A 17589-nucleotide genomic window follows, 5' to 3' on the forward strand; every position below is an offset into this window, starting at 1 on the left:
CCCCCCCCCAGTCCCGCGTGCCTCTCAGGCTCCGCGCCCCCAGGTATGCCGGAAGAGGGTGGACCGGAGCTGCCCGATGGTGGTGCTGTCGGTGCAGAGTGCGGCTGAGAGCAGATACGGCTTCCGCTTCCTCCCCTGCCCGCCGGTCACCACCGACTGGAAAGCGCGGTTGTAGGGGGTGGAGGGCAGCGTGGGGGTGGGCACCAGGGACCGTGGGGCCGCGCTGGAGGAGAGTCGTGGGAGGCAGGCAGTGCCGACTGCATAATTTATTGAACCAACATCGCCTACGAAGTAAACGGCATTTATGTACACGTGAGAGTCGAAAAGGATTCGCTTGGTCTGGGGATACCCTGCCCCAGGGGAAGGAAACTGGCTTCTCCATTCCTGCGTGGGCGAGGACCTGCACATATCCGCCGGGATGGGAGGCCTGGCTGCACCCTGGCATCTGGAGGGCCTGCCAGAGAGCTGATGGGGCTCTGCTCCAGCCACCTCGGCCTGGGCCCCGTAGAAGGAGTGGGCAGCTGGGCCAGTGCTGGGGTCCTGGGCTCTCTTAGCCTGGGATCTTTCTTGTGCCTACCGCTGGCGATCCCAGCCTCTGAATCTCCTCCACCAAGAAGAGTCTCTCCTATGTCAAGCCCATTACCCACCCCCCAATAAACCCCCCGAGATGCTCTGGGTTCCATGAAGCCAGAGTTCACATGGGGCTCCCATGACCACACTGGGGCTCCTTGGCCTGCAATCCAGGCCAGCTTTGGCAGTGGGTGGGGGGTTACACTAGGGGTGGGATTGGGCTGGGGTGATAGGGTTTAGGTGTGGCATGCACCTGAGGCGGGGGGGTCTGGCTGCTGGATCCGGTGCTGGCTTTGGGCCTGGACATCCTTGGGCTCTAGGGCTTGGGCCTGAGGTCACCTCCAGGGCTCTCAGATCCGTCACTGTAGCCAATCCCTGCCCTAGGCCAGGTCCCTGCCCTAAGCCAGGTCCTAAGCTACACAGGGCTCTGAGCCTCCGCCTCCGGAACTGCAGGCCTGTGGACCCCCAGTAACTGTTGCTAGAATCAGAAGGCATGGGTGTCTTGGGGGGAGAGGGGGTCAGGTTATAGCCCAAAGTCCTGGAAGGCTCTGGAGAACAAGGAAAAGACAGCTTGTCAGACAAGGGCCTCCATAGAGATCACTAGGTGTGTGTGTGGGGGGGGGGGTCACCACAGGCGAGGTTGGCAGTGTCCACTGTGGCTCCTCCCCCAGCCCTTCACCCCCCCCCCCCAAGGCAGCATCCCTCTCTTCCATTTCCCGTGCTCCCCTGGGAAGCTGTGTCCCTGCAGCCCTGTGACTTCTGGTAGTTGCTGGGGATGCAGAGGCCACAAAACCTGGGCTCTGGCTTTGGGTCACTGGTTGGCATCCCCAAGGTGGCCCAGGCCAGGTCCTAAACCTCTGCTATAGAGTGAGCCAATGGCACTCCCCCAACCCTGCTCAGGGCAGACTGGGTGGTATGGCTATGGTCACCCCATGCTGACCTGGACCTGGCCTGGAATGGGAGGCTCCAGTACCCTTTTTTCCCTGAGTCCCCACTGCCTGTCATCACTCCTCCACCTGGCTGCCCTGCCTGTTCTCCCTCATCATCGCCCCCCAATAGTTGACAGCTCTTTACTAGCTAGTCTCAGGGCCCCCCCTTTCTAGCCCCTCCCCCCCCCCCCCCCCCCCCCCGGCACCTGCCAGCACATGGAAGGCAGAGGGTTTGTCTGTCGTGTCCCTGTTCCATCCTGGCCCTTTTGACTCTCCAACCCACAGGAAGGTTACTCGGCCAACCTTTAAGCCTGTGTACCTGCTGCCCCCTGCTTACAAGGCCCCGTCCCAGACTTGCCCACTCAGTTCTACCAGTCAATTCAGACCCTTCTTCTAGGAAGCCTCCCTGGACCCTGCTGGCTGTGGGGTCTCTCTGCCTTGCAGTCCCTCCTGTGTTTGTTCCACTTGGCCGTGGTCACTCTGAAGCCAGTGTCCTGAGCCCAGCACAGGCCCTGTGTGCAGGGTAAGGGCAGCACCCTCCCTGCCATAGTCTGGCCCATCTGGTAGCCTCTCTCTCCATTCGCCTGTGCTCTGCTCTGTGCCCAGTGGGCCTGTCCTGGCCACTCATTGCCACCCTGCCCTCTCTTTCAGTCCAGACTCCCTGCTCACAACCCCCTCTGTCCAGCTCCTGTGGCCTGATGATCCCATGGGCTCAGGGAGGAGGACTTGAGATTGGAACCCCTTAAGTGTAAGTGCCCCCCCCTCAGGAGAGGACCTCCCTGTTGCAGCCCCTCTCAGAGTCCAGCTGAGGAAGGGGGCCCAAGCTGATGAATGCTAGTCTGGGGCAGTGTGTGGGGTCACTCTCAATACCTGGGACCAGGCATAGGGGGCTGGAGGGAGTCTTGGGCCTAGACTTGTCCTCTTGCTCTTCAGGGCCCCTCCATGGGCCCCAGGGGGCTGTGGCACCTTCTTGCTGGGACTCCAGGGACCTACCAGGGAGGGGGCTAGAGTGGGGGGAGGGGGCTGCAGCCCTGCCCTTAGAGCCAATTCCAGATGAGTGTGCTCCTGGGATGATCCCCCAGCCTCAGGCTCCCATGGCCAGCCCTCCCGCCAACCTGGGTACCCAGGCAGTCCCCAGTCATGCCCTCCCGCCAGACAGGACATGCAGTGGTAGGTCTTGGTTGGGGTGAGGGGCACCCACCACAGGCACAACTCCCTGCAGGCCGGAAGCCTCGCCAAGGCCAGGGGGTCACTGCTGTCTGTAGAATCAGGCCCTGGAATAGAGGCAGCCAGCTCCTTCAGCCTGTGTGGGGGCAGCTGCTCCGGACCTGCCCAGGCCTAGGGAGAGAGAGGGCTGGTTTGGGGGCACAGCCTTCAAGGGGGCTGGGTGGGGAGTGTCCTGAAGATAGAAGGAGAGGGGTGAGAGCTGGGGCCTCTGGCCAGCGATGGCTGTGGGGCAGGGTACTGTCAGGCCAGGACGCTGGTCCCCTGTCGTAGTCCTGGAGTCCTGACCCAGCTGGGGGTGGCAGGGCCTACCTGGCATTGGTGTCGACGCTCCCGCAGGCCTCTGGTGGGGTTCCCGCAGAGGACTCGGCTAGCCCCTAAAGAGGAGGATATGGCTGGGCCTGGTTTCGGGTTGAGGGGCTGCAGGGTCAGCTTTCTGCTGAGATGGGTTAGTTACCATGGGTGAGGTTGCTGGTGTCATCCTCTGGAGCTGGGTCCTTGGGAAGCAGGCTTTCAGGCAGAGGACCCCCAGTGACCAGTAGGGAGAGTGGCCATGGCCTGGGGGCCCATGGCTGGGTCTCGGGCAAGGAGAGCTCGGAGCTGAGTTTCTGAATGGGGGCTCCATGGGGATGATCTGCCCGAGGGTCAAGATCAGAGGTCACGGAAACCCACACCAGCCGGCCAGCCCAAGAGCCCCCCCTCCCCCAGAACTGTCCACAGACCAGGGACCCCTGCCACCCAACATTTGGGTGTCTGGAGGCCCATGCCCCAGCAGGTGCTGCTCACAGGGAGGTTATCCTGGCCTGGGGGCAGGTGTGCAGGGCTCTGGGAACAAAAGATTCAGGCCGAGAAGGGTTAGGAGATGTGGCTGTCCATCTCTGCGAGGCCTAGGGGTGTGCTCGGGGTACAGAGCTCTCTTCCTGGGGATGGTAGGGGTGGCAGCCTCTTGTGGGGCTCAGTCAGTAAGGTCTCCAGGCTGGGTGGGGCAGCCCTTGCTAAGAGGGCCGGTGAGTGGCTGCCATACCCAGCCCAGGGAGCAGGCCATCCAAGACACTGCCCTCCCTGATGGCCTCCTTCACCATGAGCCAGTCCTGGTCCAGCTTCCGGGAGGCCGGGGGGCCTGTGTGTGTGGCTGGTACCTCATCCAGGACCTGCAGCTGGGGGATGAGCTTCCTCACCTCTGCCCGATAGTTGTAGCCCCGCGGCACCTGCAGGGGGGAGGGTGTGGCAGGCCTGGGTCCAGTGGGCCCTTCAGGCCAGCTCTATCCTGTGGCTGCTTTCTCCAGACCCTCTGTGGGGCAAGGCAGGGGAGCTGAGGGTTGGTGATGCCGGCCCACCCTGCCAGGGCGGGCCTGGGTCACTCTGGGCCAGCAGGGACTTTGGGGACCCTGGGCTCTCACCTGTGTGTGATCTCACTCTCTGGGCTCACAGCCAGGGCCCAGTGGTGTCCTCTGGCCTGTGGGGCTGCCCTGAGCTCAGAGCTGCGGCCCAGCTGGGCAGCCCTGTACACCGATCCCACAGCACAGAGCCTAGCAGGGCAGGAGGCATGAGCCCCAGGTGTGCACGGGCCCACGATGTCTGAGTGCATTCCCACCTAGGGCACGGCCAGGCCTGCGGGGGACGGAGGGGGCTTCGGGCTGGGCCTGCACGCACGTGTGTGTGTGTGTGTGTGTGTGAGAGAGAGCGTGAGATTCCATGTGCAGACTGAACCGACTTCACGTGGGCGAATTATGGGTCGGGGGGCAGCGTGTGTGCACATGGCCCTGTGGAGCCCTGTGGGGTCTGGTCCAGGCCCAGAAGGTCTCCAGCAATACAAGAGAGTGAGCTCATGGTGAACAAGTCACAGGGTGCAGGTGGGCCGTGCTCTGGAGACGTGACCTGGGGATGCTCCCGTGCTCAGGTGGGCAGAGAGGCCCCTGGGACCGTGGGGGGGCACAGAGTGCCTCGCCCTCCTGTGCACGGTGGGTGCCCACCACACGCACCTTGTTGGAAGGGCTGGGCGCTGGCCGCAGGCACACCAGGTTGCCCTCCAGGGTGAGCGTGGCCAGCCTCGGGCACAGCTGCAGGAAGCGCACCTGCCCCAGGTCCTCCACGCTGTTGCCCTCCAGGTCTAGCACCTCCAGCTGCTGCAGCAGGCACAGCGGGCTCAGGTCTGAGACGTTGTTGAAGGAGACGTAGAGTTCCTGGGGCGGCAGGGGGCTCAGCCAGGGCTTGGCCCGGCACCCTCTCCCCAGCCCAGGGCACCACAGACCCACCTTCAGGGCCGGGAAGGAGCCAATGCCATCCAGGTCAGTCAGGCCGCAGCGAGCCAGCCACAGCACCTGCAAGTGGCCCAGGGAAGTGCCCAGGTCTCTGTAGAGGGCAGGGTTGGCTGGTCAGCACTGTTCCGGGCTGGAGGCCTTGTCTGTATCCATGAAGGCCCTGTGCCAGCCCTCCTGCCCTTCCACCACCCACATCCGGCTCTCTCCAGGCACAGGGGTGCCTGTGAACTGTGGCCCGTGTGTGGCAGCCTCCAGGCCGGGAGCCCCCTGCCTCCCTGCATTCCCTCCTTGCTGCAGCCTCCTGGTCTCCAGCACGGGCAGAATCCACCTTTTCCTTCCCCTGGAGGGCCCGAGGCTGGCGGGGGGTGGGTGGGGCTGGGGGGGTAGGCAGGAGTAGGGTGGTGGGGCCCATGCTGGACAGCTTGGCTGGGCCCCACCTACTGCCCGCTGCAATGGGGGCGGACAAGGTGGCCCCCTCCCCAGTGGGTTCAGCCCCAGGGCCTTCTCCCTTCCTCTCTCTCTTTGGCCTTTCTTGGGGATGGCTTCCCCACATTACAGCCCCTCCCCCAGCCAGCTCTGCCTGCAAGACCTCCTCCACCCCTGCCCAAGCCCTGGACGTGCCCCTCTCACCCTCTCTCTGCCTACCTCTCCCCTGCAGATGGGCAGGCCAGGGCTCTCTGGGCCCCGCCCCTGCCTTTGGGGTCCTCTTGTCCTCGGCGTCCCCTGACGGGGCATGGGCCCAGTGTTCAGACCCTTTCAGTTGGCTTCTGGGAAGGTCTGGATGGTATTTCTTTTGCATTTTCCCTGTGTTCCCTGTTCTCACGTATAGAGCTCTGCCGCCGGCGTGTTGGTCCTCCGAGAACGACCCCTGTCTCTGGTCGTCTCTGTCCCCTTTACCTGTTGTTGCCTTTCATTCTGCATTCCGGGAGATTTCCTCATTCCGACCTTGCCCCTGACATTTTTATGTCGGCTGTCCTATGTCTAATTCTGAAGTGCTCTTCATTGCTGATCCTTTTTCATGGCATGTTGTTCTTGTCTCGAAGATACGGAGAAGCCACATCTGGTCTCTCACGACATTAGTTGAAGAAGTTTGGAAGTTTTACTCCCCTCCCGGCATTGTCTGGTCTCTCCCGGGACCCTTTGTTTTGACCTTTTCCTCTGTGCTGCAGGGACCTAGTATTTCTAATTATACTACTAATAGCTTCCCTGCCCCGCACGAGGTGATGGTGGGGGCCAGTGGCTGGGGGTGGGGCAGACCCGTGCGTGACTCCCACGCTTGCACCTGCGGCTGCCTGTGGGGTGGGCTGCTGGGTCTCCCTGTGTTCTCCGAGTGCACCCTGCATTTTTGTGCCGAGGACTTGGCCCCTGCCCCTCCCCCTGCTCAGATGCGCCTACGCTTGTCTCCTCCTGTCAGCCACATGACATAAGGATGACACCCTCAGGCCCCTCTTCCAGTGCTCACGCTCCCTGCCGGATGTCTGACCGCCCTTTCACCTGGCCAGAGCCCCCTAACCTTTCAGTTACGGAGACGCCCCGTGTCCCCAGCCTGTGGCCCGGAGTGGATTTTCCCATCATCTTGTAATTGGGCTGAAATGTGTGTCTAGTGACTTCTTCAAGAGGGGTTAGTCAAACTATTTTCCTTGGGCTCTAACTCATTCAGAAACGCTGGCTGGGCATGAAAGTCGTGGTTCATGCCTTCTTTCCACGGTTCCGTCTTCTGGCTTTGAGTGTCTGTGTGGGGAAGTCTGAGGAAAATTTCACTCCTTGTCTTCTTAAAGGAAGTTGCGGTCTCTTCCCTTGGCCGCCTCCAAGTCTCATCTCTGTGTCGGTAACTCTGTCAGGGTATGCCTGCCTTGCTGTTGGCGGGTCACGTTTGATGTTTTCTTTCAGGCTGTAGTTGAACGTCTTCTTTTACGTCTGAAGAGTTTTCTTTAATCTTTAAGCATTTGTTCTGTTCTATAGTTTCGGTTTGCTTCTGCCGTGATCGGTTATGCATGTGTCAGACTGTCCATCTGCCCCCTGCCTCACAGGCTTCTAGACTGCATTCATGCACAATGAACTGTGCTCATGGTACCATTCCTGTCTTCCCGTGCAATCTCTCGACGGGGTTTCCTGCAGTATTTCTTTCAAGTTTGTCTTCATTTCTGAGCTGGTATTATTGTTTCATTCCATCTGCGTTCAGAGTCTGTGCAGGGGAGACTGGGTGCTATGTGCCCAGCTGAAAATGGGGAGTTCTATTTTTATTGGGGAATAACTAGCAGGTTTATTTTTTTTTTTTGCTTCATCTCAGATTAAATAGGAAAATTACCAACTGTTTAGAACTAATGACAACAAAGCATATAAAATTTGTGAACCCTGCCTAAAGGTGTACATAAAGAGAAATTTAGGGGCGCCTGGGTGGCTCAGTCGTTAAGTGTCTGCCTTCGGCTCAGGTCATGATCCCAGGGTCCTGGGATCGAGCCCCACATCAGGCTCCCTGCTCAGCGGGAAGCCTGCTTCTCCCTCTCCCACTCCCCCTGCTTGTGTTCCCTCTCTTGCTGTGTCTCTCTCTGTCAAATGAATAAAATCTTTAAAAAAAGAGAAATTTACATCCTTAAATACATTTATCCAAAAAAAAAAAAAAAAACTGGAAGGATTACAACAATTAAGCTGAGTATTTAGCTTAAGGAGCCAGTAAAAGAACAATAGCAAATTGCAAAAAGAACAAGAAGAGAAGACATAATAAAGATTAGGATGAAAGCAGTAACAACCAGACAGATTGTAGAGAAGACCAGCAGAGCCCAGAGCCGATTCTTCAAAAAATTAATGGACAACCTCCAGCAAGACTGATGAAGGCTAAGAAGGAGACAATGCAAATAAATATACACCATCTTAAAAGAGGAATAGTTATAGCCAGAACAACAATTAAAAAAAATAGACTTCTCCTCTGACCCTCCCCCCTCTCATGTGCTCTCTCTCTCAGTCTCTCTCTCTCAAATAAATAAATAAAATCTTAAAAAAAAAAAATAGAAGACCACTATAAACAAAGTACATGCCAACATTTTTGGAACTGTAGATAAAGCCGGCACCTAAAGAAATAGAAAACTGGATGCTGACACCCCCCACCCCACCCCCCGCCAACCCTGTAAGTCCTCAGATCTGTACTGGTTTTAGAAGTAAGTTCTAATTAGCCATCATGGAATAGACACTCTCGATCTTCCACAATTTCTCATACAGGAAGTTTCGAAATTAGAGCAGCTGAACAGAACAAGAGGAGGGAGAGGCAGCCTGGGAGTCAGGCCTTGACCCCAGAACCGGAGGAGCATAACGCCAGGGGGTTGAGGGGGGGTCCCTCGTGAACACGGGCATGAAAATGCCCAGCAGATAGGATTTCAGTGTTACGGTGCTTGTAACTCAGCGCAATCGAGTAGAGTCCCGTGCACTGATCGCCCAGAGGTGAATTATCACTTTCTGACCATGCTGACAGGGCAGAGAGACCCAGACACACACCCACTCAGATAAAAGACAGACCAAGAGTGCCCACTGCCGTCTTGGTAATTCCGAAAACCAGCTCCAGAAGGTAAGAAAAAGAAGCATGAGGGCTGGAAGTGAAAGACAACCCTCATCATCAAAACGGAAACCCCAACGGAATTAAACTATTTGAATTAATTTGAGTTTGGCAGTATTGCTAAGGCGAAAATAAAGACACAATATTGCCAGATACAAGACCCATGTATAAAACTCAACCGTGTTTCACTGATTTAAAAAATGTGTTCTATGGGCGCCTGGGTGGCTCAGTTGGTTAAGCGACTGCCTTCGGCTCGGGTCATGATCCTGGAGTCCCGGGATCGAGTCCCGCATCGGGCTCCCTGCTCGGCAGGGAGTCTGCTTCTCCCTCTGACCCTCCTCCCTCTCATGTGCTCTCTCTCTCTCTCTCATTCTCTCTGTCTCAAATAAATAAATAAAATCTTTAAAAAAAAAATAAAAAAAAAAAAATAAAAAATGTGTTCTAGGGGCGCCTGGGAGGCTCAGTCGTTAGGCGTCTGCCTTCGGCTCGGGTCATGGTCCCGGGGTCCTGGGATCGAGCCCCACGTCGGGCTCCCTGCTTCTCCCTCTCCCACTCCCCCTGCTTGTGTTCCCTCTCTCGCTGTGTCTCTGTCAAATAAATAAACAAAATCTTTAAAAATAAAATTAAATTAAATTAAAAACGTGTTCTAAATCAACATAATGTTTCTCTACACTTGTAATAATCAACCAGAAAATAGAATAGGAACAGGACTTCCTTCATGATCATAAAAATACTACAAATGTGTGGGAATTACTTTTGTTCTGGTTTCAGGGGACTCTGGTTTCACAGGGGACCGGTGTCCTGCCCCGTTCCAAGTGGCAGTGGGGTAGCTTAGGAGGTGTGCCTGGTTAGCTCGTGCCAACCCCAACTCCGTCCTCTTCCCAGCGGCCGGTGTAGGTGAGTGTATACACTAGAGCTCTGCCCCGAGAAACGTAGGAAGAACGCCAAGAACCTGCTTGTTCTCAATAGTAGACACAGGAGGGCATGTCCCCTGTTACAGGATGAACCGAATGCATGTGTTAAAGTCCTAACCCCCAGCACCCCAGAATGTGACCCTAAATAGAGCTACAGTTGTTGCAGCTGTAATTAGTTAAGATGAGCTCCCACTGGAGTGGGGAGGGCACTATGCCATCTGGTGTCCTTACGCAAAGGGGACCTATGGACACGGAATGGACACAGGGAGAATGCCGCGTGAACGTGAAGGCAGACTGGGCTGATGAGTCTACAAGCCAGGGAACGCTGAAGATTGCCGGCAAAGTCCCGCAGGAGGAGAAGGGAATGAAGTGGGTTTTCGCTCACAGCCTCGGAAGGAGCCAGCGCTGTCCACCTCGATCCTGACTTCTGGCCTCCACAACTGGGAAAGAATACATTTCTGCCACTCAGGCCACCCTGCTCGTGGTGCTCTGCTCATCAGAAATCTAACACACTCCCTCAGTCCGCCTGCGAGGATGCCTGTGCCTACAGAAGCCGACGGGTACTGGGAGGGGACACGCATGAAGATGGAGGGCCACATGCTGTAGGGAGACTGGCTGAATGAACCTGACCCCAGGAGCCAACGCTGGGCTTCTTGTCGGTTCCATGGGAGACTGAGGTTCTTGTCTGTTCTGTTCACTGATGCATCCTCAGTGTTTAGAACCGGGTTTGGCCCAGATACGCATTGTTGGATACAGGTTTCTATGCCTTGCAGCTGAAATCTAACTGATAGCATTCTGATAACAAACTTTGTAGGCAAGTTTAAAGACTCTATTAAAAATATAAAAGAACACATGAATGGAGAGCGATCTCATATTCGTGAATGTAGATGACTTAGCAAATAATCCAAATTAGCACATGAATCTTTTTTAATTCCAAAAAAAGAACTCCAGAAAGATTCCTGTGTGTGAAACCCAACCAACAGTTCATAAACTTCAAATGCAAGAAGGTTCAGGAATAGCTAGGTCATTTTGGGAAAAGGAAGACTAAGACGAGGGTATCCGACACGAAGCAATGAACACAAAGCCGTATCAATACGAGGTGCAGGACCAGACCGACAGATGAGACGGAGAGCTCCCATTGTCTCATCCACATGTGGGCCCCCTAAGTGGCAGAGTGGTACCACCATCGGCAGGGAAACGGGATTGCTGGGTAGATGATGTTGGGGAAACAGACTCCCTACATGGCAGGAAATAAAGCTGGGTCCCAACCTCATGCCACGGTTGAAGGTGACCTCACAGGTAAGTTGGATGAAAGTAAAAGGTGAGACCATAAAAGTGAATAAGAGAAAAAGTAGAATATAGCCCCCTGACTTTGGGGGTGTGAACGAACTTCCTAAATAAGACCCCAATCACCAACCAGAATTGATGGGACAACTCAAAACGAAGGGTTTCTGTTCAAGTGAAGGCCGCCACAGCCGGGGTGAGCGGGAGCACCTTGCAAATCTAAACCACACTCAGCCTACGCAAGAACCAGAAAGCAAGAAAAAGAACCCACCTGAAGAATTGGTACAAGGCATACGAAGAAGCAAGACTCAACAGCGTCAGCAGAGAAATGCTCGCGGTTAAGCTGTAGTGAACGGCTAGTGAGTGTGCTTCTTCGCACCACGAGTACTGACGATCGGCCGCTCTTGTGTGCCGCTGACTGGGGGCAGAAGCCTCCGAGGCCGGCAGCGCCCTCCTCCCGCGTCCGCGGCTCTCTGGAAGCAGCCCCACTGAGGGGACTGTTCTTCATGCCAGCCGGGGCCGAATTCTCGCTCAGCTTCCGATGGACGGACAGACGCTACGTTAAAATTACTTTCCAGTCCTTAAGATACTGCCTGAGATTTTATTTTATTTTATTTTCAAGTAATCACTACGCCCAACATGGGGTTCGAACTCTGGACCCTGAGATCCAGAGTTGCGCCCTCTTCTGACTGGGCCAGCCCGGCGCCCCTCCTGCCTGAGATTTTAATGTCCTGAAAATGGCTGTTATCAGCTAAGTCGTAATAGGAGCTTACTGGACTGTCATGTTTCATTAGTTCCCTTTTATGAACTTTTGTCCACCTTCAGCCCATGGACATTAGCAAACATCCCGTGGCCAAGTCTCAGGATCTGATAATAGAAAGAACCGCAAGACTCATTATGTTTCTCACTATTGTCGCCAAGGGACAGAACATGTTTTCTTGCAGTTTATGATCTAATCATTTTTCTTGGAATTGAATATTTTGTGTTGTCACAAATGGTGTGTCAGATTTCTTAGTTTTATAATACCTTCCACTTCTCTTTATAACCTTCATCCTTTATTTTACATGCTCTTCATGTACCTTATTCTTCATTGAGCTCGTTAGTACGCCTTAACAAGGAAGGAATAAACACGGCTTTTCGTCTTTGTTAAGCTCTCAGTCAGAACACTGCTTCACCACGCATGCGAGGCGTGTCTCCGAACACCGTTTCCAGACCCTCGTGTGCAGGTGCAGCAGGTGCCACGACGCCTGGCTCACTGCTTCTCTGCTCTGCATCTTGGCCCACGCACTGAGGGCCACGTGGTCTTCCAACTTTCTTTGCTTCCATTTCCAGATCGTCAAGTGTTCTATTAAATTCTTTTTGATGTTTCTTTTTAATTTTATTTATTTATTTGTCAGAGAGCGAGAGAGAGCGCGAGAGAGCGAGAGCACGAGCAGGGGGAGGGGCAGAGGCAGAGGGAGAAGCAGGCTCCCCGCTGAGCAGGGAGCCTGACGCACGATTTGATCCCAGGGCCCTGGGGTCATGACCTGAGCTGAAACCAAGAGTCAGACGCTTGACCGACTGAGCTGCCCAGGGGCCCCAAACCAGCAGTGTTTTCATGCCACCCATTTTGCTAGAACACCTAAAATGGTCTGATATTACTTGGGCTTTGTTCTTTCCAGCCGATGAGGTAAACAAAGGACATCGATCTGTGCTTAGTTTTGAATTTTGTCTTTTAAGTTGATTATTAAAGTGCTGTTGTGTTTTATGTGAGGCCGTGCTCATCTGCTCTTCTTGCTGGGCATGAGGGCTGATGGGCACCAGCATGACCCCCAGGCTCCCAGCCCCAGCGGTACCGGGACACCCCAAACCCTGAAGGCTTGGGTGCTGTTGGGGCACCCACTGGAGACTGCTTGCTGGCTGGGGAGCCTTCACTGAAGGTCGGGGCACCTTCCAGGCACCCCACAGCCAGCCACACGACCTGGTGTGACTGGCCTGACACTGAGCACAGGCTCCGGGTGGCATGGGTCGCCCTCAGCCGGGGCCTCCACCCAGCTGGGGTGGGTGACATGAGCTACATGTAGCAGTCAGGCTGGAAGGGTGGGCATTAGGGCCGGGAGAGGGAGACAGCAGGACACCCAGGAGCCTCTCAGTGGGGAACCCCTTGCCCAAGAGGGGCACTCACCTCACAGAGCCCAGGCAGCTGCCGTTGAGCTTCAGCTGGCTGAGGTTGGGCAGGTGCACCCCTGCGGGCCACAGGAGGGAGAGGCGGGGGACAAAGCCTTACTCCCTCACTCACCTCTCTGCACCCTCGTCAGTGCCCCGTGGCTGCTCTGAGTCCTAGTGCAACCTCAGGGCCCTGTGCTCACGCCTGCGGCCTGCCTCCAAAGAAGCAGGCACGAGCAGGTGCACCTGAGCGGACCAAGCCACCCGGAAGGCCAAGAGGCCACGGGACTCAGGAGTCTGCTTGGAGGGGAGCCTCATTGGCATGGGTGGGGCCACCACCGCTTGGGTCCTGCCGCTGAGCCACGTCCCAAGCCCAGCCACGGGAACCCCAGACCAGAACCTCCATCAGCTCGCAGCACTGGGTACCAGAGCACAGGAACCCCCTATCCGGTGTCCCTGTGCACCCCAAAGCCCCGGCAAAGTGATCTGAGTCAGACTCTTTTGAAGAAGGGCACTGACCCTGCAGGACAGTCCTGATCCCTTAAAAAGGGGTGCAGCATGGGCCTGTGGAGTACGGGGTGGGCCTGTGGGGCGCAGGGCAGGCCCGTGGGGTGCAGTGGCGCACAGACCAGAGCCTGGCTGGCAGCACTGGAGCGGATGGGCCCTCAGAAAGAAGTTGGAGCTTGCCAGTGGCGGGGTGTGGACAGGGAGGGGCTCTCACCAAAGTTCCCCAGGCTGTTCTCACGGGTGTTGACACACATCTCCAGCATGTTCACCAGTCGAAGGTCATCTACCTGGGCCAGGGCCCGCTGCGGAAATTGATGAAGAGTCAGCCCTGGGGACTGCACAGTGGTCACTCCCTCCCAGTGACGTCCCTGCCTTTGGCTATGAGGCTGTGACCGGTGGCAGACATTTCCCTGCCCCCTCTATGCTGACCTCAGCCGTGGATGGCTTGCCTGGTGGGGTATGAGGGCACAGAATGGGAACAGAGCTAGTAACTGTGCTTGGCTGGTGGGCCTATCTGCAGAATAGGGCCTGAGGGGTGCCAGTGTCTAACAAGACCCACGGAACAGGCCCCAACGTGACAGTGGATTTAGGACTGGGTTGAGGGCTGATGTGAGTGCTGCTGGGGCGGGAAGGACAGATGCCCATGTCCTGTGGCAATGAAATGTCTCCTGAGATTGTCTCCTGGGGCGGCCTGGATGGCAGAAAGCATGCATGAGGAACTTGTCATATTGAGCGGAGAGGTGCCAGCACAATGTGGGCGGAGTAAGCTTGGCTGCACTTGATAAGGTGCTGTGAGATACAGGGTTCAGAGGGTAGGGAGGGAGCCCAGGAGATTTGGAACCTGTGGGTCTGGAAAATAAAGTGGTCTCTCAATTCCAATCAGCCAAACAAAAAGCTGCGAAGGTCTGCAGGTAGGATGACCCAGTTAATCTGTCTCGGGGAGCAAGCCAGGTTGCTCCATGCACCTGCAGAGGCTCTGGGGCTCTCAGGGGAGGCCTCCGGGAGCTGGTGGCCCTGTTTACAGTGACTGAGTCTGCAGAGAGAACTGTGTCCAGACACCATCGCAGGCTCTCGGCACCCGGCATCGACTGGACTCCACCGTGTTGAACAGCACGTGTGATTGTGGACCTCTGATCACCAGCATGCCGTGGCCTGGACTGGGGTTCATGGAGATCATCCGAAACGACAGTGTTTGGGGCCATGTTCTCCAGCCAGGAGCCAGGCGGAGAAGGAAGGAGGTCCCAGGATGGACAGAAGCCCCACAGGGACAGAGCAATCTCTAATCAAAGTGTGTTCCCAGCACAGGGCGCCCAAACATTTGTCCAGTGGGTGTCAGTGCCACCGGACTTCCTTCTTAAGGGGGGGGGAGGCCGGTGAGTTACCCTGCTGTTCCCACCCTGCTGGCTGGCTGTGGGGGCCACACTGCTCTTCATGCTTCCCTGGGTCCTTCTTCGGATGCACCCAACGCAAACACTTTCTCCCAGGACGCAGACTCACCTGATGTGTGGTTAGTGGGGACTCGGGGGCTGTGAAGGCTCTGAATGTGGAGGCAGGTGGGCCATTGCTCATAATTGTCACTCTTCCCCTGAATTAGAACTGTGTGTCCGTTCCCCGGCCAGTGACAACACAGACCCCAGAGCAGGTGGCCTTGTCCATGCTGGGCTTGGCCAAGGGGGCCCTCGAGTGTGCATGTGTGGTGCACCTGCTGCTTACCCCCAGGTGCTGACCACGAGCAGGGCAGCCCCATGTGGCCCCTTTAGCCTGGATCCCAGTGGGAACCCAGTGCAGACCCCAAGCCTGAGGACGGAAACCTGTCGTTGGAGCCAGAGCCTGGGTGGTCTGTGGTCAGCGTTATGTGGCCATAGATGACATATGGGACACAGAAACGCACCAGGCCAAGGTGTTGGGGAAGGAAGCCTGCCAAGGACTGCCACAGGGTGCATTCACCCAGGAGTAGTCTGAGTGGGCACTGCCCTGAGGATGACAAGGGGCATCCATGCGGACCTGAGGAGACAGATTCACAATACTGTTTGCACCCCAGCTGGCCTGATTTTGTAGGGATCCCAGGCTGTACAAAGCCTTCTGTGTGGCAGGGACATCTCCTGGGGGGGAGGGTGTCCCACTATCCATCTGAGGAAGACACAGTGACCATACATACTCCTGCAAAAACCCTCCCTGTTGGGCACCGTCTCCCACAGATGAACACAAAACGAAAAGGAAATGAAACAGAGATTCCGGTGAACACCAGGAATGTCTGCAGCTCCCGGCCTGGCTCCTGGTGTGCGGTACTGGGGGGGTGACAAGGCTAGGCCCACCTCCAGGTCCAGCCAGGGTGTGGTGGGGGTCCCTGCTCTACCTACACCTTGCTCCTGGCACTCCCTGCCATGGCCAGGCTGGACCCTCCCTGTCCTGCTGTCCAGGGCGGGGAGCTCTGTCCCCAGCCAGCAGCTCTGTCCAGTAGAGGAGACTCCAGCTCCGTGCACAGGTCGGCCAGTGCCCAGAGTCTCTTCTCAGGGTCAGGCTGTTGTCAGTGCAGCCTGGCCTCCCTGTGGCCCCAGGAGGGCCGCCCCAAGCTCTGTGCACGCCGGCCCCTCCAACAAGCCCGCCTGCTGTGTCTGAACCCAGACTCATATGTGCGGAGGGACAGGACCCCAGAGCTGGCCGGTACAGAGGTGGCCTGCAGCTGTGGGCCTGTCTCTGTCCCCTGGGGCAGTGTGGGGGGCTGTTGAGGAGCTGGTGGGAGGGCCGTCCTGATGGGCTCCATGCTGGACCAAGACCCTGGGACGATAGGGGCCTGCAGGCATGGCTGGAGGGCCGCACACACAGAGGAGCCAGCTTGGAGTCTGGGGAGGGGGGCCTGGACCGAGTGTCCCTTCCCCCTTCACTGATCAGGCAGTGCGGATGCTTCTGTGAGTTAGTTGGTTAGGAAGACGGGCAGAGACCTCGGGTAGCCAGGCTCCCTTCTGCATGTTGGTGAGCATGTCATCCTCGGGTCTCCAAGGGACCCCTCTCCAGGCACCTCACCCTCTTACCCTGTGCAAGGGTGCTGTGGGCCTAAGGGCTGCCTGTACCCGGTGGGGCCTGCCCCCTTAGCATGGCCAACAGTGGGTGGGGTGTGGAGCTGCCCAGAGTGGGTGCTGGGTGAGAACCGGGAGTCAAGAGGGCTCTGCATATCTGGGTGGGCCGCTGGGTGGGAGTGGGGGGGGGGCGGCAGGTTTGGGAGAAAGCCTTCACCAGCTGCCCCAGATAACGGTCAGTGGGATCCTGGAATGGCCCCCACTTAACCAGCCCGCCCCGGATGGCAGGGCTCCCTCGTTTTGCCTGTGGCTTCGTTTATTCCTGGCGGTTTGCATCTCTGTGTGCCATGCACGCGCATGGTCTGCGGCCCTGCCTCCCACCAGAACAATGGCTGCTCGAACCAGGGGCTTCTCTGGTTCATGGAGCCGTTCATGGAGCCCAGCACACAATGCGTACTAGGTAAATACTTGTGGAACTCCTGCCTGGCTCATTCCTGAGTGCCTGGGGGATATCTGCATCACGAAGCATCTGCGGTTGGCCGTGAGGGTGGAGCAGGTGCTGGGGACACAGCAGGGCTGAGAGCGTCCATTGGCCAGGCAAGGCTAGGAGGGCTGAGGACTGAGTGCAGGCTGGACAGCGACCCTGCAGTGGTGCCCCATGCGGACCCCTGAGACCTGAGCCCCCAGCCCCCCAGCACTCACCAGTCGGGCAGGTGACCGGTACTCCTCTACCAGCTGCTCGCCACGGCTGTCCCTATGGCTGCCTGGGTCCTTGCTCTGTGGGCGGGGATTGTGCAGGCCTTGCCAGCTCAGCTCCCGCACTTGGACAGTGGCTGTGCTCGGCCAAGGCCCGTGGGCTCTGTCCCAGGCCTGGTCCATTCACATCCAACCTGCTGGGATAGGCAGAGGGCAAAGCTACTAAGCCTTTGCACTTCCTCTGATCTGCAGCCTGGCTGGGACCCTGCACAGCAAGCCTTTGGGGCTCATCCTGCCTGGCTCTGATGGGTCTCTCACTCACTTAGTCTCAGCCTGCCTGGGGGCTCATGATGGCCTCGCCATCACCCACTCAGCCTTAGCTCACACCCCACTGGGGTCTGGGTGGGTCACCTCCTTGTGTTTCTGCTCATCCCCCAAGGTCCACAACAAGGGTGCTGGTTCCAAGCTTCTCTATCTGAGGTCCTGCCTAGGCTC

General features: G+C 57.1%; 2 protein-coding genes across 2 annotated transcripts in view; one reads left to right on the plus strand and one right to left on the minus strand.

Moving 5' to 3' along the window:
- LMNTD2 (lamin tail domain containing 2) overlaps positions 1–175 on the plus strand; it is a 5242-nt gene extending 5067 nt beyond the window's left edge. The window contains exon 14 of the mRNA XM_035013774.1: positions 44–175. Within this exon, the coding sequence (XP_034869665.1) occupies positions 44–175 (132 nt within the window). The remainder of the gene's footprint in view (positions 1–43) is intronic.
- Positions 176–276: 101 nt separating this feature from the next.
- On the minus strand, positions 277–17277 carry LRRC56 (leucine rich repeat containing 56). Its single transcript, XM_035013654.1, has 11 exons — positions 17101–17277; positions 13596–13683; positions 12894–12954; positions 4979–5075; positions 4706–4906; positions 3748–3931; positions 3181–3357; positions 3036–3100; positions 2701–2837; positions 2370–2503; positions 277–1118 (listed from the first exon to the last, which is right to left on the minus strand). The coding sequence occupies exons 1-11, from the start codon at positions 17275–17277 to the stop codon at positions 775–777; spliced, it is 1665 nt and encodes a 554-aa protein (XP_034869545.1). The 3' UTR covers positions 277–774.
- Positions 17278–17589: the final 312 nt, after the last annotated feature.

The sequence above is a fragment of the Mirounga leonina genome, unplaced genomic scaffold (genome assembly GCF_011800145.1).
Source record: "Mirounga leonina isolate KUSES-001 unplaced genomic scaffold, KU_Mleo_1.0 Mir_166, whole genome shotgun sequence".
NCBI classification, from domain to species: Eukaryota; Metazoa; Chordata; class Mammalia; order Carnivora; family Phocidae; genus Mirounga; species Mirounga leonina.

Excerpts from the sequence above, each read along its gene's own strand:
- LRRC56 (XM_035013654.1), bottom strand. The coding sequence starts at position 17,277 with ATGGACCAGGCCTGGGACAGAGCCCACGGGCCTTGGCCGAGCACAGCC. Across the intron at positions 5,076-12,893 it reads AGCTGCCTGGGCTCTGTGAG|AGACCTGGGCACTTCCCTGG; the intron begins GTGAGTGCCCCT and ends TGCCCTCTACAG. Across the intron at positions 4,907-4,978 it reads GCTCCTTCCCGGCCCTGAAG|GAACTCTACGTCTCCTTCAA; the intron begins GTGGGTCTGTGG and ends CTGCCGCCCCAG.